A 26,505-nucleotide genomic window follows, 5' to 3' on the forward strand; every position below is an offset into this window, starting at 1 on the left:
CAATGGGTCAACTACCTTCCCGGGCATCAACGGATCCGTCTGTGAACATGTTGCGCCCCCTGGCGTGAACTATGTAAGCCAGAATGTCGATTTAGGATTTGCCAAGGAAATTTTAGGAAGTGATTCGTTCACTGAAAATAATCGTTTTTTTGAACGAATCGTTCACTCACGAACCAACACTGTTTTGTACTTACCCAACGCGCGCGGTACGAAATATTGAACGGATCAGAATGATTTGAAGTGAAAGTGGGGTTTAATTTGGTGAACGATTTGTTTGAACGAATCTTTTGAGTGACCTGATTTTAAAGATTCAGTTCACTTAAAAGAACTGGAATGCACATCGCTACTGCAAAATCCCTTCCAGTAGAAAGGCGATTGGACCGGGCCACGTGATATGACTGCAACCAATCACAAACAGTACAGTAGTTACACTGGTCACTGTTGTTGTTGTTTTTTTAAATGCACATTGTTTGAATCGAGAGACAAATTGCTCAACATCTTAGATAGCTGTTTTATTTTTGACAGTAGTGCCAGTATTCAAAAACCAATGTTACAAAAATGTAGTGAACATTTGTTGACTTTTCACTTGGTTGTGTTGGAAATATGAACAGTCAAATAATCAGTAACCATTAACACACAGAAAGTTATAAAAGATGAAACAGTTGATTTGCTTATACTTTCATCAAGGCCATGTAATGAGGTTTCTTTTGTTCATTCAGCGAAGTAGCGCTTTGAGGCAGTTTTGAGATTAGACTGTACGAGATAAGGCCAAGCTCTGAAAGGGCACCATGACCTCGTCCCTTGCAAGAAAAATGATGTCTTCTTTTATGTAAATGATCCACGCATGGCAAACTTACTTGCTTTTCCACCAGAGGTCAGTACAGTCCAGCATGAATACTGCAACTGTATTAAAACAATATGATGTCCCATATTGTTGAGTAATAGTCATAAAATTGTCATGGCTACTGCTTATGCACAATTGATCTCAGCCACAATTGGTAATTAACTTGTGATCATATTGAAATGCTAAACGAGTTTATGTCAACCCTCGAGTTAAAAGCTCCCAGTTGACTTTCCAAATCACGTGGATCTATTTTACAGTAAAGTGTCGATAAATACACTCTTCCTGTTCAGTTTTCACCAACTAGATCACAAACAAAACACAAAATAGCAAAAGGACAGAATGTTCCTTGTCTATGATTCTTTATTTGCGTGTTTCAGAGAGAACATTTAAAATGATTCATACGCCCACAATAACAGACATCACTTCTCTGGGTTAGAACACTGACACGGGAACATGTACACGAGTCCACAAACACACAATCACAAATTTGGCCAAACTACAGTGTCTTACTTCAAAATAAATTAGAAAAAGGCAATCATATTTTAAAACCAGAAAGAAAACAAAATACCCCGAGGACACACAGCCAAGACCTGTCCCGCTTTATAAAATGGTGCAGTAGCAAAGTAACAACCACGCCTACAAAAGTAACAAAAGGTACCATACAATCTATCATAGTGGAAGTGCTTGTACAGTAGGTTTGGAAGTTTTGCACTTATTTCAAAGGATATCAATATCAATGCCTAGAAAATCACCAGTAAAAATAGCTCATCTCTGTAAAAATGTGCTAGCAGGACGAGCCTTGGCTGGGGATGCATTTTCTTTTGTCAGAAACTATTTTTCAACCAATTGTCTGCATTACAACAACTATAACACTGTTTCCTCTTAACAGAAATATGTACAGACGTCCACTTGTTTCAAAATAATGCCCTGCACACTGATGCAGTATATCAAGGGGTGATGTTTTTGTTTTGTTTGTTTTACTTATTCCTTCACAGCGACTGTCCGTGCAGTTTGGTACCTGAATCAACAGATGAGATCACAGTTCTTTTTTTTTTGCCTGAACAAAATGTTTGCTTGTTTGTGACTGTTTGTTAAAACACCCCCTCAAGTAAAGACATCCATTCCAAACTGTGTAGCAGTGTAAACATACCATTATTTTTGAATGGGTGGCATGAGAAAGGCACACATGATAAGACCACACATCTTGATACTACAGCGGGAGGGAGGGAGGGAGGCAATTGGGGCTTGGAGGGGGCTCTTTTGGTTTTAGTCAGCTTAACAAAATGTGCCACACAAACTTTGTCATTTTGCTCCAACACTGTGATGAGAACCTCAAGATAAACCAGAATGCAGATCCCACTTCTTATTTCACTTTTGAATTCACTGCTGGATTTTGTCCAGGCTGGTTTCCCTGAAAGTAACACTGGCACCCTCAAAAAAGAGAGGGAGGGGGGTCAAAATGGTTGGCCCTGGCCGCTTTGTTTTTAAAGGACATTCCCACTTTTCTAACAGTAATAATGCAACTCGTGACTCCATCTTCTGGGCAATTTCATGTAAATAAGTAAACATACAATCTGTGGGCACAGACTCAGCACCCTTAGGCTACTGCGGCTGACATTTTCTTCTGGAGAATGTTACATTTTTTCAGTGAGCATCATTAACATACCTTGCTAGACAATTTCACCAAGCAGTTTAAAAGGGGTCATGCCATATCAAATACGTTGGGAAAATATTCACAATCTTGGACAGTACTCTTGTGCATTTCAAGAGCGAGAGAGAGACTATGCTATATTTTGGTAAGCAAATGCATCCAAACAAGACATGAAACAAGAGAAGGGCGGGGGGGTTAGGTCAGGAAAAAGCTTTGACATTCTTTTGAGTGATGGACTCATATTTATGCAACAAACGCTTTCAAAAGAGAAATCTTGGTATCCTGGCAAATCAATTTCCCACTCCCACACATAACTATGCGCCTTCTTGCTTTAGTGCCCCAGCTGACTGCTGACCTGCGGTGTCACTGCGGAGAGAAGCCAATCTATTTATTTATTTATCGGAGGGGGCCGGGATGGGGGCCGGGTGGAGGGGGGGGGGCACAGAATCAAGAAGGAGGCTTGTTTTTGGACCAAACAGGGTTCAAATGCTGGCATTTTCAACAGTTCTTTAGAAAGTGCACATGGAAGTTTCATTCTACGTTGGCTAGAAGCACACTGACAACATGCCTTTGACATCAGTTACACACGGGGATCACACCACAGAAAGCTGCGACAGAGCATTCAGAAGGCAGATTTAACACCAAAAGTCTCCTACTTGCTCGTTTCAACATTAAAGAAAGGACCAGCTGTTGGTTACCAGTAACAATACAGAAACTGCACAAACGTAGCCAAACACTATGTGCAGAACATTATTCCGAGCCATCATCGTTGATTTCTCCTCCCCTTTTCATTGTCCCTTTTTTGTTTTTTCCTTGAACTCTACAGGAATTTACATGACACCTAAAGAGCCAAACACGGACTATCAATCCCAGATTCAGATGTTTTTTTTTTCACATCTCTGAATTAAAGACAGACAAAGAAAGTAAAAGCGGGCAGAGTGGTAACACTTTTTTTGAATACTGTAACACATAACATTTCCCAATTGCCTTCAACTCGAGCGAGCGTTGTATTTAAAGCCACAGTTGAGCAGGTCTTAGTGTAACTGCCTCCTATTGATAACAGCCCTCACATCTCGAGCGACGCTTTGATAAGGAGTAGAAGTTCAAGTCCACAATTACACTGGAAAAATATATGTATGTTTATATTCATATATATAGCATTTCTCATATCTATTTATACAGAATGAATATATAGTGTACTTATGGCCATCTTGGCAGAGAAATAAAGGCATCTGAAACAATCACCACTCTCTTGATACCGTGGTCTTCCCATGACCAGACATTAGAACATTGCAAAAATGCCAAGAACCTGGAAATAAAGAGAATTTTCTCCTCCCATTTCTTTTACTGGCACTTTGTGCATCACAAAATTAAAGATCTACAGTAAGGCTACAAGGGTGTGTATTTTTGTCATACGGAGGCCATCCAAAGTTTGCTTTGTGTGTTTGAAAATGAACCTCGATAATACAGCTCCACAGATGCATGACTGAGCTGGGATCAAAGCGGAAAAAAAAAAGTTTCCGAATGCATTATGTGAGCTTATATTGGACGTTACTGTACAAAGGTTTGGGGTAAGTGATCTTGGCTGCTACAAAATGCTTGGGGAGGTCACTTTTCAGTTACATTTTGCTCTTTGTTCTTTTTTTGTTGTTGTTTGTTTTGTTTTACAGAAGCAAACATGAGCTGGCATAAACAATACAGAGAATAGATAGCAACACGACCGTGATTGCTTTCACTTTGTCAAATCAGCTGCTGGTATATCTACGCAATCAAACAATACCTGTGCTGATTTTTTTGTCTTTATTTCAATAGGATCGGTGGATCTTTAAGACTACTCAGACTCATCATGGTCACATCACGCACATAAATAACAAAATAAATATACAGCCATCAGTCAATTACTTTCATATTGAATAAATAATAAATACATATTTTCTCAATTATTTGTTTTTTTTCCAGTAGTGTGTTTCGGAACATATCGGTACCAGAAAGAACATAAACAAAATGACGAAATAATTAAAAACAGAAAAAATATGCAAAAGGTGTCTTTTTGTTATAAAACATTTGTTTTAAAAAGTACTAAAAAAAATACGCCTTGTCGTTTATCTATAAAGATTCTCAAAATATCGATGAAAGACATCTGCAAATCGCTTCCATATCAATCGGTAAAGATGCATTCTGTTTGTGTTACAAAGTCAATAAATAAATTGCTTCAAATAAATAAACCTCAATAACATAAATGTCAATAAGTTACAATTTAAGTACACAAATTTAAATAATTCATATATGACAATAATCATTGTACCACAAAACTATTCATTGAAATGAAGTGCAATTCCTATGTTGATATAAATACTATTGATATGACTAAATGAAAATGTGTGCACGCACTATGACTACGGCCATGTCTGTTTTCTGTTTCTTTTTAAAACCAATTTTCAATGGTTTCAAAGCAAAGTTGTTAATCTGCTGCTGGAATCAATCAGCCATTGGAAAGAACACAAGCTTAGCTGGTCCTGGATCAGCTGCGTTCACAAAACGGGATCAACATTTGGTGCGCTAATAACGCACAGCAAACACACAATGACTTTAGTGCATGCTTCATATTGCTGAGTTGTGTTTGTGTATGTGCGTGTATGTGTGTGTGTGCGTGCGTGCGCTGGGCTATTAAGAGCTGGTGAACACACACATACTTGCCACAGTGAATGCTACGGAAATAAAGTTCGACTCCTCTTCCTTTCCCGAGTTCGCCATCCTCGAGCGATCAAAGCCAAAATAAAGAAACAAAAACCAACAAACAAACCAAAAAGAATCATCTGGGCAACAGTGAACTTGTCCTCAAGCACATCTATCTCAGGGCACACAAGAGATATACGAGTAACCACACGGCATACTGAACGCCTCAGATACAGTAGCTCATCGTAGCCTTCGCCATCCTGCCTGAAGGATTCCTTTCCTCTTCGCATCTTCACTGATCCCAGAAGCAGCATGGTGGGGATTTTGGTCCGCGTCCTCTTCTGCTCATCGATGCTCCCTGGGTTGTGTTTATTTAAATAACCTGAATTCCCTTTGTGTTGTTTTTGATTTCTATTATTTGATGTATTTCAATAATATCCCTGTGACTCCGTCACGCTCGCTAGGGCGGCTTGGCTCTTCGGCGTGTGCGCGTCTCAGACTTTGATGCCCTTCACAGCTTTGTTGATGCTCTCCAGTAGAGCCTTGTTCTCGGGGCTCTGGAAGCAGTCTTTGTTGGTGTACATGTCGGTCAGGGTGCTCACATAGCTGTCGAAGTTCTGCTCCGTGATGGGCTCCTGTTGTGGCGCAAACGACAACCAGTCGCGACTGAGACTGAGGCCAAACTAATGGCAGCGAATCGACCTTCGCTAACTCATGACCTCAAGGCTGCACAGGTGCGTATGCATGGTCATCCATGTTGTTGTGCGTGTACGGTACGTGTGCATTTGTGGTCAAGAACTCACCATGTGCGGCACGCGTATGTTAGCCAGGCTGCGGATCAGGGCCCGGCTCAGCCCGGACAGCTCCATGAAAAGAGCCTCGTTCTGCTCCTCGATCATCTTGTTCTCATGCTCGATGCTCTTCAAATTCTTTTCCATAGAAGTGATCTGCAACGCAAATATATAGTTAGCGTCATTATTCTACGTGCGCATTTTGCCATTTGCTGTCGACTGAAAATGCCTTCAACACATAGTAAGGTGTTTGGTGCATTGAATCAGTGTTCATTTTGAGACTCTTTGACTTTGTGAGCCGTCACTGAACGCACCTCGAGTCATGGAGGCGGAGTTCAACTGAACCGACCATAGAAATAGCCACCATCATATGAAATGAGACCGCCATAATGCCAAACGTAATATACAATCATATAAATGTGTCACTGTGGAAAGCATGAAATAGCATAATATGTCTCATTTAAAAACAACAGAGACACACACCTGGGTTTGCAGGTTGACTACGTCTGCCTCCATTTCATTGTTGGACTCGTTGAGGTCATTAATCTCTTTGTTGAGCTGCTTGATGTCCTCGTCATTGTCCAAAACTAAATGGGCAAAAATAAGATCAGCTCAAAATCCTTTATAGGAGTGAATTTGCTTAAAACATTTTTTTTTTTGGGGACACATAACCATCTTACCATCACTGGCTCTGAACTTGGTGCTCAGATAGTCCTCTGTGGGAAACTTGGCCTTTTTCTTAGCATACAACGCCCTGGGGCACCCTGAGAGACTGCACGACGCACACATTTATAAGTAACCACCATGTGTGCTAGAATATAATGCGACAGTTGTTATCTAAATTCAAACCAAAAGACTTTCTTTCCCGAGGTCAACTTGTAGCGTTTATTTGCGTGTAGCTCACCTGCGGTGTGTGAGGAAGCTGCCGTTGGCGTGTCCAGAGCCGTCACATCCCGGGGTTGGACACGTGGGTCCTTCAGTCTTGAAGGCCTTCCAGTTGAAGGGCGTGCCGTTCAGGACACCCTCCTTCTGTCTGCGGGCCGCGAGCGGACACCCGTAGGCGCTACGATGCGTGGCGTACTTCCCGCTGATGTGTCCAAGGCTGTCACAGCCCGGCACTGGACATCTGCAAATCGTAAGGGGAAGGGGGGAAAAAAAAAAAGAGGGGGAGAAAGACAGATGTGGGGAAAGTGTTGAAGGGAAAAGAGCGAGGAGGTGCAAAGGTTAGATAAGAAGAATCAAACAACATGAACTGAAGACTGAAGTAACACACCCCCCAAAAATTCCTCAGTTGAGTCGTTTACATTATACGATACAAACAATAACATTACTGGCAAAATGAGCTACTCACGGGAAGTGCATGTATTTCTTATGTACTGCTCTACATTACTTGACTTTGACAGTCACTATGTGCAGCTCAATGTCTTTCCCCCGTGAGTCAGGGCCTGCCTGACTGACGCAGTCACGTGGACAGGTCGCTACCTCTGCATATGATTCACAGTGACTTTCCTTGCTCTGCCTTCATTGCATTTCACGTTAAGTCTTGCTAAAAGCAGACATTAAGGCTTTCTTTACGAACTTTAAAAGCTCCGAGTCCTCCTGGTTGTCCTTGGTAGGAGTTTTAATTCCACTTTTCTTGGCACGCGGGCACCCAGAGAGACTGAAAACAGAAAGTATGGAGTTGATAACATAAGGTCGAGAAAGGGCTGGTCAAGTGATTTCTTAGAGATAAAAAAAGAGAGAGAAAGAGATGTTCTTCAACCAAATCACAAAAGTGCCAGATATGGACGAAATCATAGAATTATAGTAATATGTGTGTGTGGTCCCTGTCTAATTCTACCACGAACTGTCACTGAGCCTCTCTGACTGACTGACTGTGTGTGTGCAAGGTTAATGTCTGTCTGTGCAAGTGGCTGCATGAGCCTTTCGTTGTTGATGTGTTACCTTCGATGGGAGGCGTAGTTTCCCGTGATATGACCTGAGCCGTCACATCCTGGGGTGGGACATCTGGCGGAAAAATAATAATTGCCATTGACGATGAGAGGAAGGCCGCTAGGGTTTACAGCGTGTCACACTTTTTCCAAGGGCTTGCTATTGCACATTTACAGCGACAGCGATTGGAATCAAAGCAAGAGTCATCCAAGCTCGGATTAGCAAACAATCAAAGACAAGCAGAATCAAAGCTGCGTGGCGGCAAGTGTCAGTAGCAGTGAAGGTGTAGCGCAGACATACTTGAGTTCAGGGGTGTGTGCTGCCATGAGGGACCGGAGGCTCTTATCAGCGAGAGGACACCCAGATAGACTGAAGGGACGGTTGGGGGAGGAGAGTCAGTGAAGGACAGGCAGAAGAAGAGGATGATGACAGAGGAGAAGGTACGAGGGGAAAAAAGACGTGAGTGAAGGGGAATCAAGATTGCGAGGCATACCAAGGTCATTTAGGAAAAAGAGGACAGGCGGCAAGGAGTAAATCACTTATGCATATCCAAGTGTCACTGGCCGTCTTTGCCTCTTGGTGTTATGCGGACATTGCTAACTCTGGAGCGACAGCATCAAATAATCAGTGCTTTGAATTCAGTGGACACCGTCTCGGCAGCATCTCGTGTACTTTTATTGTTATTCTTAATGCCAAGTAGTTAGTCAGGGGCACAAATTAATTAGCGCTGCTTTTGCCTTCAACCATTTAAGAAAATGAGGTATAGGCTTAGGAATAAATCGTGCACTTTGTATTTTGCTGTAACAATCATATCTTAAATACGTTGCAATTATGACCATAACAAAGAAATGTATCTGTTTTATAATAATGAATCACAGCAGTTCTGTTCTTTCTATAACATTATGGTTGGAATGTCAAAATGCCATTTTAAATACAAGTTTTTATTGCTAATACAGTTCACTTTAATCACTATCAGTACACTAATACTAGTGATAAACTGCCAACTGCATTTTACCACTTTTTTTTAAATGGTTCTACAGTATGTGGTGTCCATGCAGACAGCTAGCTAAACTTGGTTCCTTGCTCTTAAGTCTAGCTCAGGGGTCCTCAAACGTTTTACAACAAATATCATCTCAAATATGTACGTCACTTGATTTTCACAATTAATGTATTTGTATTTCATGGAAATGGATTTGTACACCAACCAGTGATTCTTTCATGTGCCACTAGGGGGTGCCCAGTCACTACCAATGGTACTCATACCACACTTTTGAGAATCACTGAAAAGTGACCCATTGTTTTTTATGTATTTTTTTTTTCAAGCAAAATGTTTGCTCCACGTACCTGCGATGAGATGCATAGTTGCCAGTGATGTGGCCACTGCCATCACACCCCGGGGTCGGACATCTGGACATAAACCAAGACTTAAACAAGGAAACCTTTTGCCATTTTTTTTCTCTTTACAGAATAGACCAATACAGTATGCACACATGGAAACTGCCTCAGCGTGCCTACTGGGACTCTCCATCGTCTTGATACTTACGAAAGCAGCTCCTTCTTGCTGTCCTTGGGCTGGAACTTGACCTTGAAATTTGGAGTGGTGACTTCTCCAGGGTACTTCCTGTCCTCCATTAAGTCTTGCATCATGTCACTGTCCTCTGGGTCAGATGACACATATGACTGCCCGGCGTGATCCATCTGGAAAATGTGGAAATCAAATTTAATAGGATAGTTATTACCTCGGTCATCCTTGTTGATGTGTGTGGCTTGAGCTGCGTTTTTTTTTCCCCATCACGGTTCTCTATCAACATATTTGGAGGATTTGATAATTTGTGAGATTTTAAAACCTGATTTGTCTGCAAATGTTACCGTGCAAAAGGTACAATTTTGAGTCTATAGAAATGTTTGAAACTTTTCTAATTACGGTGAACCCGCTGTTTTGAGTTGAATAACTTTCTGGGTGAAAAGGATTTGTCTCAATGCACCGTATTGCCATTAAAATCAAGCCCTTTATATTTCTTTTGAAAAAGTTCAAAGCGGTAGGATTAGCATACGGAAAGGATGGTGCAATGCACCTGACACACCACCTCTGTTACTCGGTGCAATGTTTTAACTGAGCAGTAACTTCTTCTGTGACATAAATGAACAATAGAAAGAGGAAAGGGCTACAGGAAATAAACAAGTTGAGTTTTTTTTGTTCATCCCTCTTCTGGGATTTCGTTATGTTGCAACGACGCCTCTTTGATCAACGGCGTAGGGAATACTGGCAGATTTTCACAAATTTTTTTTTGCACAGTAGCAGCATACTGACCTCGTCCATTTCCTCCTCCCTTTGGCGGTTGTGTTTGGTAAAATCCAGAGGCCCCTCCCACTCCTCCTGCTTGTAGCTCTGAAGGTTGGGTGATGTCATCCCACTGCTTCCCCCGTGATGCAGAGAGGAAGACGAGGAGGAAGAAGGGTCTGGGGAACGGACCTCCGGGCTGGTGCCAGACAGGCTGCCTTCATGTTTGATGGGCTTCTTCATACTCAGGTCCAGAGTACCATTTTCATCCACCTCAATGTCCATTTCCTGGGGAATATTCAGAAGTGACCTTGTATTCTTATGCAACAAATCTCAACGTGACAATGAACTTTGGCTTTGTAACGCTTCTCTTTTGATTTAAATAAGTTGAATATATTGAGTCAGTGACCAAAAGTGGGTCTGTTTCTGATCTGTGTCCAGTTCTGGTTAAGGGAAGAGATTGTGTTGTTTTGTTTGATTTCTTGTAAAATGGCAATGTGCAAGTGGGCTAATCGGAGGCAAAAAAAAACCAACAAAAAAAAACATATAAAGGATGGAGGAGAAGATGAAATGGGAAGTGTTCCCAGAAATGCCCATGTTGACACGCTCACTGTTCCATTATTGATTTTTAGCTGGCTCGGACTCGGGTTCCACGTATGTCCTTGTTGACGTGAGACATTGTACAACATACAAAGCCAGGTCATGTGACACTGAGACAACAGCAGTTTGTCAGACATTCACATATTTATATGTATATATATATATATATATGTCCAAGACATCTTCCCATAACCAAGACATGGAAAGGAAAAATGATGAAACAATCACTGTGAAAGAAAAATGCTTTAAGGCCAAAGAGGCATTCCAATTACACTTTGTGCGTGCTGAGAGAAGGTAAACAATATCACAGGATATCGACCGAGTGCAGAAGAAAACTGTAGCACAGAAGGGAGGACTAAAAATAAAATGAAAGAAAGAATGAAGGGAGGTGAGAGATCTGTGCTTCAGATTCTTCACTCCCCAAAAAAATGGCTACCTGGTGGTGTAAAAGTAATCCAGCAAACTGGCCGTGAGCCAAACTCAACAGCCACATGAGAAGTGTGTGGGATGTAAGGATGAAAGGGAACAGGATAGGTGATGCAAGTGCATCTCAACCGCCGCTGTTGCTGTGATTCAGCGCCCGATTTGATGATACGCAACTGGTGGGACGACACAAACGTGAAGAAGAGAAAGGAGAGAGTTGTGCCCTGCTGTGTCTCGTGCTACAATGCGTGAGTAATTATTGAGATTTGAGGAGAGATGAAAGGAGTGATCTTTACGATGATGACATACCTTGTAAATAATGGATTTTTGATCCTCGCCTAAGAAGTAGGTCGCAACAAGATTCAAATGCGAGTGACATACCTTGTTTTGTGGTTTGGTGCTGAGGTTCTCGGGTTTCTCCCAGCACCGTGTGGACAGGTTGAGGATGGCGGTGGCAGCCATGTGGGCGGCTTCGGCATCATGCGAGTAGTCGTAGGCCAAGGAGGACGGTTTGCCGTAAACGTGGAGGCTGAGGCTGGGCGATGTCGATTTGGGGAATGAGGGCTTACCTGCAAGAAAAAAGGAAGTCATCAAAGTGTGTGACATTTGTGTTATGAATAATCGTAACAATCGGGGGCGTGCATGGGATTTGGGGGAGGGCCAAGCTTATAAATATATGACGTTATAAAGTCCCTGTAGAATTCTTATTTGAAATCAACATTGAAGAAACTGTTGTTCATCTAAAATGCCAATCACCCACCATTTATTTTATTTTTTGGAATTATGTATGAACTTGAGTATAAACAAGAACATTTACATGAGTACAAATAATTATGTAAAATGGACATGAAATTGACATTGTAAAGAACATAAGAATTTGGGGGATTTTCTTAGTGCATACAAATCTGACCTTTAACTTGATTCAGGTATGAGCAAATGTCTTCTTTTTTCTTCTCTGCTTGTGCTTGTCAATTAATCTTAGTGTAGCGACAAACTAAGTCCCTCAATTAAAATGTATGATATTTCCTTTTAGCTTTTACTTTGAGCAAACAACACATTTTTTAACAGTGTGACTTCAAGCGCGCTCCATGCCCATTCTGATGGAAAGCGAAGGTTCTTTTTTACTGAAATTTTTGTCACCTTAAGTGATGAAAATTGATGTAATTGATTGCGGTTTCTATGCCCCGCCCGTTCCCCCACTGTGTCCATGGTAACTGTTAAAAACTAAAAATACAGCTTTTGTATCAGGCCAAGCGTCTTACTTTTGAAGGCTTTGGGTGAGGTTTCGCTGGTGGGCATCTTTGGCGCAAGCGTACGCTTCCCGAATACTTGAGCATCAAAGCTTGCATAATCAAAGGACACCTTGGAGTACTTCTCCAGCTCCTTGGCCAGGTTGGCGCGAGGTGTGCTTGGCGCCATGTTGGGCCTGTAGCTACCAAACTGGGGCATCTCCAGTTGCTTTACGAAGCACATGGGCCTGGGAGGACGACAAGGAGCGAGTGTCAGGGTAAAACACTAACGAGAGGAGGAAGTGGAGTAGAAGATCGCACAAACACAGAAAAAACAAAAACAAATGAGAGAATAAGAGAGGGAGGTGCAGCGAGACAGTGAGAGAGGCAAGATAGGAGCAACAGTGTACTTAGTGGGAGTGCTGCTGGATTAAAAGCGCTCTTATCAGCGGAGGGCACATTTGGATGTCGTACAGCACGGAATTTATGAGCTTTAAGCCCTCTCGTTTTCCTAAAGAGCCAGCGCTTTTGTCAGACCTGTTGGCGTAAATCCACCGATAGAACCCAACGAGGCAGAAGGGGGGAGTAAAGAGGAGGAGAAAACAGAAGGGGGGAGTGGCAAAACACAGAGGGAGGTAGCATTGGGGTGGGGTCACCTTCCTCTTTTTTTGCTGTCTTTTCCTCCATCCCCCTCTTTATCTCCGAGTCCCCCCGTGTTCCTCCTCCTCTCTATTCAATATCACATGTGGTCTGCCATCACATGCCAATTAATAATAAGCTAGTGGTCTGCCATCACACGCCAATTAATAATAAGCTACCGGACGTAGCCTGAAGTCGTGATGCTGTCAGAAAAGTCCTCATACAGAATGCAAATAAAGACACGGCCTAACAAGACCATTTTTATCGAAGCATTTATCACGGGGGGTTTGATCTTTTTTTTTTGCTTAAATGTACATTAACATGAGTTCCACGTGAACGTGGATTGAATGTTGAGTGCTTCAGTTCCGTGCAAGGCACACCTCTCAGCTGTCTTCTCACCAAGGGAAGACTCGACTTTAATGTGACCCCCAACAATGCCCCTATAGCTTGAATAATTAGCATCTTCAATGCATTACTAATTAAAATACCAATGAGGAAGAGCACGGACTTAGCATAATACAGATGTCTCATTTGCGCTAATCATCATTCTTTTGGCCATAATGAGGGCGCCTGGGCAGCTGGGGAGATTAACGGTGAGAAAGAGACGTCCGTGTTAACACAGTGGCGCTAATGATTGGACCACCAGAGTGGATGCTTGAAGAGTTTCTGGAATCCAACTATCCACAAGCCAGGTCCTAAGCTCACGAGGATCCCGGCAACCGACGTCACGATTGCCACCGAGATGAACAGATGAACGGAGAGTTTGGATGAAAACACTCAGGGATGTATTTTAACAATGTGTTCATCGCCGTGTTTGTTTTGTTGTGTAACAGACAAGAGAGAGGCAAATTATTGGAAATAATCGCCACGATGAGGATTAAAAACCACAGAATTAAAGGTGAGTAAAAGTTTTGATAAAAGCTCTTATATGGAATATTGTTACAAATTAATTGGCTAGCTAGGCTCTGCTCTACTAATTTACATATAAACTTGTGATTGCCTATAATTAATGTTACCTCCAGCAAAGATATGCATATAAAAAATGCATTACTGCTTTGTATTTAAATATTTAAATAAAACCAAGTCCATAGCAGCACATTCCCAGGCAATTTGACAAATAATGATCAATTTGCGTGATCAGTTTGATGATGTGTTGTGACGTCATTGGCCACACACCTGAGCACTCTGTCATTGGGGCTTCCTTTGAGGAGGTCGCAGCCAGGCTGAGAAAGCTGCTTGTCTTGGCTCTTGGACAGCTTCTCCGCCGCTGCAATGGGACATCCCGAAAGACTTGAGAGGTTGGAGGAGGAGAAAGATTCGTGTTTAGCAAGAGAATGCTGACCACGTAAATTTGCAACATACTGATGTGGACTGACACAACTGCTGTCCTGCTAAATATATGAGCTTGCATATCACAAAAAGGAGGAAAACTCTGTTTACGTCAAACAAAAAAATAACTGATGTAAGCATATATGCAGTGCTGTTATCTATGCTTACCTGCGGTGTGTGTTACGGTTGCTGTTAACATGGCCCTGACCGGTGCAGCCAGGAGTTGGACACTTCAGCACATTCTCATGCATGGCCAGAACTGAAGAAACATATTCACAATGACACGTAGCCTTTTTGAAACAAGTCTCTGCAACTAGACGTATTACTCAAGAGACTTTGTGAGGAAGGAGGATTCCAACACTATTTGGTGGTTATATTATTTTAGTTTTAAATAGTGTTGCAATATTATAACACACAACGGCACGGAGGAGAGAACTGATTTTTTTTTTTTTAAAACAGAATAACTACAAGAGTGGTGACAGCCACATGGCATTATTAGCTGAATACATGTATGGGCATTACTTAAATAGGGTACAATTATTGTTTCCTCTATTCCATTAGTTACAGAAAGAATATAATAAAATTACAGTTACATTTGTTACATTTTTGTATTATTTTGCACAATTCCATGTTCAATGCAAGGAGAGAGACGCTGGCAGTTGATTTGAGAGACGCTAACCGGTTAAATTGTCGCAATTTACTGTAGCTCAATTGGTCGCCATTGCAAAGTTTTGATTGGCCATCCACGCAAATGACAAGAGGGGCCACTAGAGGCCGGTTTAAAAGTGACTCGAGGAACAGATGGCAACTATTTGGCTCACATTAGCTTCAGAATTTAATTCATTCTTAATAACAAACGTGAGAGCTTTCAAAATCATGCTGGTTACTTATGGGGTAGCTAGCGGGCTAGCCCTACATGCCCGCACATGGTTCATTAATATTATCAGAGGAGTATCCCATCACAAATCACCCACGTTGACATATCTGCAGCACTGCGTATTCCTCCAATCACACTAAACTGCTTTCGAGCGTTCCCTCTTTGTATGTTTGATTTAATCTCGGAGGAAACTCACTTTCAGGGGGGATCCTGTCCTTGTGAGGGCAGCCTGACAGGCTACGATGGTGGGGGTAAAGGCCAGTCACATGACCCGTCCCGTCACACCCCGGGGTGGGACACTTGATCTCCCTCTTCTCTGGACGAACACTCTCTAGATAGATGGATGATGCGGAGGTTAGATGGAGAAAAGAGGGCGGCGCAACAAAAAGGAGGATGGAATGAAAAATGAGGACAAAAGCAAGTAGTTAATGCCATCAGACAGTCTGCTTGGCTGAGCGTGAAATCCAGACATACACTACTGTATTTTCTGTTTTGACTGTGCAAAGGCCCCATCTGCATCTTTTCTTCAGCTTATCTTGTGGACACTTTATTGCCTTCAATGAAGTAAGCATGTTTCGATTTTTGGCCGGTTCACGCTACGCTTTTTCGGCACAACTAATCAAGTGTCAACATGCCACACACAATTAACAACTAATCATTTACTTTCCTTGCGATTGGAAGTAAGCGTCACAGAAGAAAGTGGTGTGATGCTCTACTGGCCTTCAAATTGAATGTTAATGAGACAAGCATCCCCTAATTAAGGTTGAGCAGTACAAGAACGTCACCACAGGAGGGAGGGGGAGGCCAAGGAGAGGGCAACACTAGCAGGCATGTAATAACACGACTGCTGAGCATGACGAGAGGGCAGCGTGCCAACTGAGATACACGAGGCGCAGACAAGCTACCTGTGCTTGGGCCTAGCCTTGACTTTCCGTCTCACGTGCCACCTAACCCTGCTCATGTCTTCGTCTCTCGTTGCAGCAGAGCAAGGTTATCGAGCCGAAGCAGGCCTTGGCATTCATCGCACAGTGTTGAGTTCAGCGGGGACGTAACACAATGCTAATGGTGTTCTTGAGGATTTTCTTCAGTTGAATAATGGTTCTGACATAGCCAATCTTGGTGGTATAGTATCACAAATCTTGTGATTATGTGTATTGTAAAAGTTCAGGATCAAGAATCATAGAAGAAGTCACCCAGAATCTCAGTACATGGATAGTGCACGAGTGTGACGCCCGGGAGCATTATGTCTGGGAATGTATGGCTGACTAATGAGGATTAAATCTGACTGTTAAGCGGTCAGTCAATAAAGCTCAGCTAGGCACTGGTTAGCATAGTGCTCGCTAGGATGAGGCTAATGCAACACAATGAGATTTATTTGGGACGGGACCTTTCCATTGGATGATGCACTGCTCTGTCAGAACACTAGTTTATACACAAAATATGAGGCTTGGCTCAATGTATGGTCACTATTTAAGCAAATGAAAGGATCTGCTTGGCGGTTGTGACTCCCACGCCCACCGCGGCGCAGCCTTCCCTCTCACCTCTTTGCCCCGGTAACTGTGTATTACTTTGTATTACCCGATACACAGCAATAAAAAGAACAACTGTAGGCTGTCTGTTCACAATGCATTCATGCAAACATTAAATTTAGATCAGTCAGGTTCGATCGCAATCACATACAGTACAACCTGCTGATGAGGCCCTGCTTGTTTTGTGCACTCTGTCCTACCTTTGAAGTAGCTCTTTCGGATGACCTCAAGGTGCTTGGGCCGATCTTCCATGGTGAAGTATCTGTGGTGCTGTATATCGGCCACACCCAGCAGCTCCCTGGGCCCAGCCGGCTTCACCTGCTCTGCTTTGAGGGCGATGGCCTGCTCGATGAGGCCCAGGTTCCCTCGGGTCATGTCAAACATCTCAGACTCATCTGTGACGGTGGAGCGCTGGGAGAGGCTGTCGTCGTCGTCGTGTTCATCGTCACCGTCCACGTCATCAAAGTCTTTCTCATCCGACTTGTCAGAATGCACCTCGATAATGTCGGGCGAGACAGAGGGTGAGACTTTGTGGATTTGAAAGTTTTCACCTCTGGGATTTGGTGAGTAGTTCTCAAGCGGACTGGCCATGTGGGAGATGTAGCTTAGAGGAAGGCAGGCCTTGTAGTTATCAAGTATTTTGTGGGAGTCATAGTTGTCGAGCGGACTTTTCCTCGTCACACTGTAGTTTTCATGTGTGTTGTAGTCCTCCAGAGGACTAACCCTGTGGTCTTCAGTCTTGATATGTGGTCCCTGAGCTGCTGTGGTGCTGGTGATGGTGCGGACAGCAGTTGGCACATTAGGGTTCACCTCATCTTTCTCCTCCTCTTCTGGTGTGTTCTTCTTCTGTTGTGCTGTCTCTGCTGTCTCTTCCTCTGCATCTACTGCCGATTGACGGTGGACCTCCTTGGCGAGAGTTCCACCCTGGCCTCGGTCATCCACCGATTCCTCCTCTGCCCCTTCCGTCTCCTCTTGCATGCCTTGACCTCTGTCTACTACGTCTTCCTCTGCCTCAGGCGTTTCCCCATTCTGCTCCTCGTTGACTTTTTCAACCGCTACTGTGATATTCCCCTCAGTCTCCATAGCAACAGGCTGCTGGGAGGCCACAGTTGGAGCATCGCTGTCATTACCCGTAGCAGGGACTCGCCCGAGGTGCAGGAGAGAGTTGGCCACTTCTTCAGCAATGTGAGAAGGAGATTGACACTCGGGTGACATAGGAGGCTCAATGATGACACACTCTTCTTCTGTGAAAACAAACAAGCATGTGAAATATAGTTTCATTTAATACGATACGAATAAATGCTGTCAATGTGCCACTACTGGTGAATGGAAGCTTTTACAGAGGACCAAATGGGGGGGGATACTTCTGAAAAGGGCATAGTGATGCTTCAAAAAGGAATGTCCGACGTGACAAATATTATATTATTATTTTTTAATCATCATTAGGATTGCATGGGAGCTCAGACTGGAGGCGGGGTAACCCTGGTTGAGCATGATTTTGACAAAAGTGTAAATGTACGCGTAAACTAACCTAAGTCCATTTGGTTTGCCGCTTCTTCCCGCTCCTCTTCCTCCTGTTGTCGACTCGGTGTGTCCATACCCTGTCCGTTGGTCTGTCCGTGCGTTAGGGGTTCCCCAATCTTCTTTTCCTCTGCGGCGTCATCCGTGTCGCCCTCATCCTCCTTGTTCTCGCTTCTGTTATCGCCATCCCTCTCGCTGTCTCCTCCAGCTTCACTGCTGGCATCACTTTCTGCACTGAAGCCCTCGTCCAGGGCCAGTTTCAGGGGGTGGGACTTCCTCTTGGATGCCGGCCGCTCCGCTTCCTGTTCCTGCTCCTGCTCTGCCTCAATCTCCTCAACCCGCCGCTTTCTGGCTACGGGGCATCCCAGGATGCTGACAGGACAAACAAAAGCAAAGCGAGAAGACAATTGCGTATGATTGAAGATGTGCTGGAGAATGGACACGTAGGAAGCCTGAGGAGGGCGCCATGCTCACTGGCTATCAGATATATATGGCAACCAATCTCAGCCAATTGACTGAAACGTTTAATGAACAACTTATGGAGAGAGCAGCGGGGGAGGCAACGGAGGGTGAAATCCAATAAACACCCCCTCCCCCTTTTTCTCACCTGGGAGACGACGAGTGAGATTGAAGGCGGATCCATAAACAAAGTGCATTTGAAATTGCCTGCTGGATGACTACACATGTAAACAGATAGCTAATGTCGGCGACACAATAAAGAGGAATCACAAGCCAGTGAGCTGCCGGCTCTCTGCGGCTCTCTTGAGACTGAGCGTCACACATGAAGAGGATCGCAGCTGGATGGAACCTGAAGAAATCACTTTCACACCTGCTGGAGACTTTGTGCTCTTTTTCACTCTAATTTAGTCTATATAAGCTCCTTCAGAAGCTAGGTGTCGTACTCAAATAACACCGGTCAACACATTTTTACTTTTTTTTTTTCTGACTGAATTTTGTGTCCTGATTCTAGAGATGCTCTTGTTTTTATCTCGCACATCTGGTTTGGTGATGTCATCTTAAAAAAAAAAAATCTCCCGAGAAAGCAAAATGGGATGGATCAGCGATGATACAGGACAGACAAACAGACAAAGAAGGACAGACAGAGTTTCCGTTATCTGCCCTACCTTCTGTGTCGTGAGTATCTCCCACTGATATGGCCCGAGCCATTGCATCCAGGGGTGGGGCAGCTGGATGGGATGGATGGAGGGCAAACATGTTTAAAACATGGTGCATTGTAGTCATCAAGCAAAAAGAGAATGAAAGGAAACTCCCCTTTTTTAAAAAACAAAACAAAGGCATGCAAAGCAAGCACACATGCACAAAGACACAATTGTTCGCTGATATGTATCCACATGATGCATGAATGCAGGTGGCATCAAGCAGGGAGAACATAATATTGTGTGTCGTACATCAAGCCCGGCCTATATCCTGTTACCAGGAGCGATAATGATCACCCAAGACCTGCTGTAATTTCCCTTGCTCTGCACTCCCCATCATCACTATCATCACGCAACCACCCTCCTATCTCTACACCCCCCACCTCTGATTCAGGTTGCTATGACCCCTCAGGATGGCTCATTTCAATTCTCATTAACGTATCACACCTATTCCCCTTTATTACTCCAGTTATCCTTATTATTAATTTCACATGTTTAAAAAAAAAAAACTGCCTTTGCATTTATAATGAGGCCCGGGTGCTTTCTTTCTTGTTGGCATTCCGAGCGCGGAGCAACGTTTGGGGTGAACAAGATATGTAGATGGAAGGAAGAGGTGGAAGGACATGGAGCTGTATGAGTGGTGGGCCACTAGAGGAGCAGTGTCCCAGCTCCTTTTTGTTGAGACATTGGATTTAATATTTGTTCATAGTAGGAAATAGCAAAAGTGTTGAAAACCAATAGCCAGTTTGAGGCACTGAGCAAATGTTGACAAGTAGTCAAGAAGTCAAAAAAATCAAACTGTACTAATATGGAGGTTCACTTCAACAAAGAAGCAGTTAGTCTCTATACCCATAAAACAACTTTGGGAAAAATAAATATGAAGATGTTTGCTTACCTCAGCTCTTGTCCTGCATGCTCATTAGGAACTGAAAGAATTGGGAGGGGGGGCGACAATCATGAGTTAGTGTTCCAAAATTAGTGCAGCTAAAAGAAATTCAGATCAATAAATAACAAATGCACATGCTTCCACATGAGGCTTCCACATGAGGCTTCCACACTTCTGAGGGAAGCACCTACACACTCTTCACTTCGCATACATACTGTGTCTGACATAGGCGAGCATAAAAAAAAACCATTTAGTACAAACAAACGGGGGGGAAAACACGAGTGTGACAATCCTATGCAGACATCAGCAATAGTCTTTGCAATTTTGATGGAAGTTAAATTCAGAGCAGAATAACAACAACAATTTTAAAAAACTATTTTCAGGGTCACCTTTAAGTAATTGCCTTGAAAAGACAAATCAAAAAGTGCTGCCCATCAGCACACATGACTGTCGCCATCGATTGGGAGTTGGGCAACAGAATGAGTTTGGAAAAATATTCTATTTTCATTTGGTGCAAATAAGAAAACAATACAACCCCGGAGATTTGAGCCAGGGCTCCAATATCTCATGCATTAATCACATGTCAAAAATACCCCACATACTGTATGTATCAATTTACACAGAGACACCATAAGTGTGACATGTGTGTCTGCGTGTATGTGTGTGTATGAAGCCTCTGAGTTTCTCCTTCTTTCATCATTCAGTAGCGATGAATCTCAACTGCAGCTCAGCCACGGTGCTTGTAAACATCTAAAAGCAGTAAACCTTTCTCGTTACTCTCGGCAAAAATGCAATTAAGTGCATTCGATACGGAACTATAGTTATTATTATTTTATTATTTATTTGGTCTGTACGAACTAAAAACAAATCTGTGCTCTGCTGATACAGTATGTGCGGTGGATGTGATGGTCCCGAGCATCTGCAAGTGGAGGTTTGCTAGCAACACCTCTCCTGCGCTGAATTAAGTCGGCAGTGTTCACTCCCACAACGGCGCAAACGCCCCTTTCTACCATCTACGAACATACCAAAAGAAAGAAAACTCCAACCATATGATTGTGCTAGACTTGTGCTAGAAAGCTGAGCTTAAGATCAGGGGGATGCTTTGAGAATAATTGTCAATTTCTGTCTATGTGAAGCCCTTTGAGACTGCTTGTGATTTAGGGCTATACAAATAAACTTGACTTGACTTGACTTGACAAAGAAAATAGGGTTCTTTATGTTTTTTCCTTCATGCTAATTTTTACACTTACCCATATCTGTAAATTTTACACTGTTAAAAACAACAAGAGAAATGATGCTCACCTCTGATTCCCTTGGACCGAGTGCGAGTTCGCTTGTCATCAGTTTCTACACTCATCTGAGAGAGAGGGAGGGAGCGAGAGGACAAGAATAAATTATTTCTCAATAAATATTGCAGAAATAATGACAGAAGCAATAATTTTGGGAAATCGTAGTGGGGAACTGAGGGGGGGGCTTATGGGGGAGCTGCGGATGTATAAGTAGAGAGACAAGTGTGGGTTTTCGGAGTGGGTGCACTAGCTAATTTAAAAAATCCCTCCCTTTCCACACCCTCCATTATGATCACCTGTAATTTCCAATGGTGAACAAGATTGTGCATGAATTACATAGGAGACAAAATACCCTGGCTGGCTGCACATTAGTGAGAGGACGCAATCGTAACTTTGAATGTCATAATAATAATAATAATAATAATAATAATAGTAATAATTCATTAAATTTGTAGAGCGCTTTTCAAAAACCCAAAGACTTATAATGAGGCAAAAATCCCACAGCCTTGAAAAAGCTGCACTTCTATGACGCAAAATTGTGTGTGTGTGCATGTGTGCAAGTGTGTAGGAAACACTGAGCATTGCTTAGTCCTAACTCGGCTTTTAAGCCACAAAAGAGCAGGTGTTAACGCGGCTCCATCACACACGCACACACACACACGCACACACACGCACACACACACGCACGCACGCACACACACACACATTCACAAAGGTCCACACCTCCTTAGTATTGCACTCTAAAGCTATCAGATGCTTTTTAGTCACAATGGAGCTTTTAGCTTTGATTACTTGAATTTATTTTAGCACAGGTTTCCCCCTTCTCTTTTCTCTCCTTCTTGCTATCTCCTCTAAAGCTCCCCGCGCAGCACACCCTAAGCCCCTCCTTGCCCGGCCACTTAACTGCTTTGTGTTCGCTCGATCATCAAGCTGGCATCACCGCAGTAGGATTCGAACACAAGGCCCTGTTTCTCCTAGTGGTTTTGCCCCTTTTCCCCCTCTCTGTTTTTTGGCAAAGACCCTTTCCTGCTCATAGACTACTTATGAAAAGAAGGCGAGAAAGAGGGATGAGAAGAAGATGAAGCATGCTGTTGTTGTCCATAAGGGCCCCCGTCCCCCTGCTCCATTCATGAGCCTTTCGTGTCAGGCCGGAGGTACAGGTGCAGACAGAAAAAAAAAGTCCCTCCCTTCCTGTGTGCGGCCCGCCACCGATCAGGTGCTGTCAGTGCTGAAGTTGTGCAACAAGCCGCAGCTTTGTACCCTGCCTGGAGAAAGTAGTCGCCTCTTTTAGTAGCCCACTTGCAACGAGGGAGCTGAGTGGATGATAAGAGTGCATCATGGAGTGTCTCCAAATGGGCGAGGTCGGTGTATGCACCCAATCAATTTTCCGGCCTTGGTAATGGAGTTTAAAAGCAGATGAATTGAACAGTATATGGACCAGAGCAAAGTAGGTGGACGGGTATAGATGTAAACAATGCTATTGATTTAATTAAATGAGTGTATCAGAAGGTCTTTGTCTGAACATGCTTGTTTTTCAAGAGCACACGTGTGTAAGTAAATTGAGAAAAATTGTCATCTATTTTTCCAACCCACCCCCCACCCCACCCACTTTTCTCCTGCTCATACTGATCAGTCATCAGGAAAGGGCGCAAACCGCTTTCATGTTTGCGTAACCATAGCTACGCACATTTAAATTGGTAAGCGCATCCGAGTTGTTCTCTTCTTCCTGTCCCTTTTCTCAATTCCAACTCATTAAATTTGTATGTGCACAAAGTCACAGTGAGTGGATCTAAATGCAGCAAGGCGGCCCTTCACCTGATTTTCATAATCTCTTTGAAAGGGGCCGCTTCTAATGTACGTTCAAACTTTTTTACCTTGTTGTCTCCAAAGCGCGACCCCTCAGACTTTGTGCACGGAATTATCCAAATCTCATGCATAAAAAGAGAGTAGGAGGGGAATAAGGAGAGAAGATTGAGTCCGAGCGTAAAATATGTGACACCCGCAGCACAAACTGTACTGACTTCAACAACTGTGAAATGTAATGTGGAATGGTGGCGGAGGATGAAGAATAAAAGTACAAGGTGGAATTCACAGCTTATCCCTCCAGGCTGTGTTGTACATTCTCAATTACTTTTTTTTTTTTTATGTGTGATGCTTTTGGTGTAGGGGAGGCTTTGCTCGACACTGTGACAGCTCTATGTAAATGTTTCGCTGAGGGCAATGACTTCAGAGAGAAGGTCACCCTTCGTCTCTTGGCTCAAATTAATGACGCTTTCATTAATTTTTAGGTTTACAAGAGGGGGGGGGGGGTGCAAGGAGTTATGACAACTGATGACTGGAGACTGACATCACCAAGAATGACTTGCGGGCACCAGCTGCCAGTTAGAGAGGTGCTTCACACTTCTCGCGGCCGGGCTGACCACGTCGGGTGGCCTCCATGTTGAATTGGTACATGGTAAGCCCCTTTATGGTTTTTCACTGTCGTAATTCACACGGGACAGAGCAGGAGAGCGGCAGGAGGAGGGTTGAGCACGTCTTGCTCTCGTCATAGACCTCCACTAAGTCCAAACTAGTCGCCCTTAATTACCCAAGGAGCCAAATTACTAACCTAAGTGGGGTCTCCTAATGAGCCACATATGCATAATTACGAGGCACTAAGTGATTTCTCACATCCTAATCATGGAAAGTGAAATGAAATGCAGGAATGAATATGGTTTATATTTCTGTAATTACAAAGAGGGGTAGGAAATGTGTCATACCGAAAACTAATACAACACGTTTGTATTCATCCGTTTATGTGAGACATTAAGTTGGTAGAAGCAAAAAAAAAAAAATCTTTTCAGTTTGGAGGTTGGTGATTTTTCTTGTTTTGTTAAATCTGATGGTGTGTAAGATTTAACCACACCTTCTTCTCTTTAGTTCTAATGACAGGCGCCATACAGAAGGGATGATAAGAGTAGCGAGTTACAACTCTCTCCCTTTCTCCTGAGCCCCCCACCGCCCCCAAGCAGCAGAAATCAAACCAAATCAATAAACGTCATCTTCTTAGGTGAACCTAAGCCATTGGGGGGGGGGTGAAACTACTTTTACTGGGCCCATGGGGGAAAAGGCCTAGTCCCCCTTCCCCTCCTCCTCCCTGTCCTTACTACCCCCCACTCATCTCTCTTTCATTCTCCCCCCTCAGCCCCTCCATCTCTTTGTTGTGTGTCGCCTTGCCCTTCGTTGTGATGCACTGGGTGAGAAAATAAAAAGAGAGCAGCTGTTTTCTGCATGATGAAATAACCTCAAAACCATCACAAGTTGGGAGCACAGTAAAGTTAGGTCGGGAGCTATGGAGGGAATTTTCGTTTCTGCTGATATCAAGTATGAAGAGCTCAAGGCCATCCTTTTGAGTCCTTTTTTTCCATTGTGTTTCAGTATAATAATAAAAAAAAAACGCTGTAGCTAGAAGTTAACTCAGCAGATGCAAAGCGCTGAGCTTAACTAAACTGAGCTAAGCTGAATCGTGAGAGCTGAGGATATTTGATGTGCTGTTTGATTATGTTTTCCACCTGCCATCATCTGCCCCCCCCCCCCCCCCCCCCCCACACACACACACACAACCTCTCCTTTCTTGATATCCCTGCTGAGTTAGGAAATGCCCAGGAAGCAGAATGAAGTGGTTGGTGGAGTGTGCGGGCAACTCTGAGTGGTGGTGGGTGTGGTGTGTGTCAAGGGGGGGAGTTGTTGGGGGGATGCTGCAGGGCCTTGTCACTCACCATGATTGGTCGACGGCTCTGCAGTCTCAGGGAGGCCTGACAGCGGCTGCTGGTCCTCTCGCCTCGCGTCCACCGCTGGTTCACCAGCTCGCCACGAAACTCATTTTCTAGAGTGAGGACGAGAGGAAAGAAGGAGGTTGAGATAGAAAAACAAGATATTTGACATGATCCATACCAGTGGGCTGGTTTGAGGAGGGGTGGCGTTGTACAGGCTCAAGGGGGTGGGGTGATGCTACTCAAGCTTGCTTTATGTCCGAGGAACAACAACACACACACACACACACACACACACATTTAAGTGCCCCAGCTGGGGACTCTGTCAGTCTACTAATAGAATTTGTGCATTTTGATGCAGCTTTTCAGTGCACATGTATAAGAGAAAGGGGGAGGGGTGTGCAAGAGATGAATGGTCAGTAAATAATGAATCATCCATAAATCTTTTCTCCTCCCCTTTTTTCATTAGGTAATAGCTCTTCACTTCATTGCCCCGATCAACCAAGAGAAACTTCAACTAGATTCTTCTTATTGTAACACATGTCTTGTTGATTAATTTGCAACGGTGAGGTAAGGTAAAACCAGATTTGATGAATAAAGAAGCACTCTCAACTAGTATGCTACAAATCACTTTGGGCATGAGCAGTTAATCCACCAATGTATGTTAAATGGGACAACACACAACTGATGGGTCAGTCATATACATTAAAAAGAAAACTTAATTTTTTCTTTTTAATGACCTGCCAGCGGACTACAGATGAAAACTAACTTTGTAGCTATAATCCGTCATATTCACCTTTGTTTTCATATTGACGTTCATTCATGTCCATTGTCCCTATTCAAACAAATAAATAAATATTTTTACGGGGCTAAAAAGTGATTTAAGTTAGAACACCCTTTAAAAATAAACAAATTATATTTATGGCAACAACAAAGCCAGTAGGTTATTTCTTTGCTGTGAAATGCAGAAAAGCAAAACTTCAAATACTTAACTGAATTGCTTAATTTAAAAAGTTGTTACTACACCTGACTTATTTTTTGACCGTGTTACTGTCACTTATCGCCCTGTACATGACGCCATAGTCCACAGAAAGTGCAA

The 26,505-nt window shown here is 43.3% G+C and overlaps 1 protein-coding gene across 3 annotated transcripts in view; it reads right to left on the bottom strand.

The window, feature by feature from the left end:
* Positions 1-1,186: 1,186 nt before the first annotated feature.
* Positions 1,187-26,505, bottom strand: part of LOC133170215 (myelin transcription factor 1-like) — a 67,243-nt gene continuing 41,924 nt past the window's right edge. The window contains exons 4-25 of one of the 3 annotated variants that reach the window (XM_061302950.1): positions 25,413-25,519; positions 21,668-21,722; positions 20,375-20,405; positions 19,447-19,509; positions 18,333-18,694; positions 17,002-18,045; positions 15,469-15,603; positions 14,564-14,654; positions 14,243-14,356; positions 12,461-12,675; positions 11,580-11,767; positions 10,206-10,463; positions 9,438-9,592; positions 9,239-9,301; positions 8,195-8,263; positions 7,907-7,969; positions 7,542-7,622; positions 6,867-7,088; positions 6,643-6,734; positions 6,446-6,549; positions 5,975-6,118; positions 1,187-5,806 (exon numbers count right to left, since the gene is read on the bottom strand). In XM_061302950.1, coding sequence (XP_061158934.1) covers positions 5,666-5,806; positions 5,975-6,118; positions 6,446-6,549; positions 6,643-6,734; positions 6,867-7,088; positions 7,542-7,622; positions 7,907-7,969; positions 8,195-8,263; positions 9,239-9,301; positions 9,438-9,592; positions 10,206-10,463; positions 11,580-11,767; positions 12,461-12,675; positions 14,243-14,356; positions 14,564-14,654; positions 15,469-15,603; positions 17,002-18,045; positions 18,333-18,694; positions 19,447-19,509; positions 20,375-20,405; positions 21,668-21,722; positions 25,413-25,519 — 3,797 coding nt within the window. In that variant the 3' untranslated portion in view covers positions 1,187-5,665. The remainder of the gene's footprint in view (positions 5,807-5,974; positions 6,119-6,445; positions 6,550-6,642; positions 6,735-6,866; positions 7,089-7,541; positions 7,623-7,906; positions 7,970-8,194; positions 8,264-9,238; positions 9,302-9,437; positions 9,593-10,205; positions 10,464-11,579; positions 11,768-12,460; positions 12,676-14,242; positions 14,357-14,563; positions 14,655-15,468; positions 15,604-17,001; positions 18,046-18,332; positions 18,695-19,446; positions 19,510-20,374; positions 20,406-21,667; positions 21,723-25,412; positions 25,520-26,505) is intronic. The other 2 variants (XM_061302959.1, XM_061302968.1) reach the window with 2 other exon arrangements.

Source organism: Syngnathus typhle, linkage group LG2 (assembly GCF_033458585.1).
Source record: "Syngnathus typhle isolate RoL2023-S1 ecotype Sweden linkage group LG2, RoL_Styp_1.0, whole genome shotgun sequence".
NCBI classification, from domain to species: domain Eukaryota; kingdom Metazoa; phylum Chordata; class Actinopteri; order Syngnathiformes; family Syngnathidae; genus Syngnathus; species Syngnathus typhle.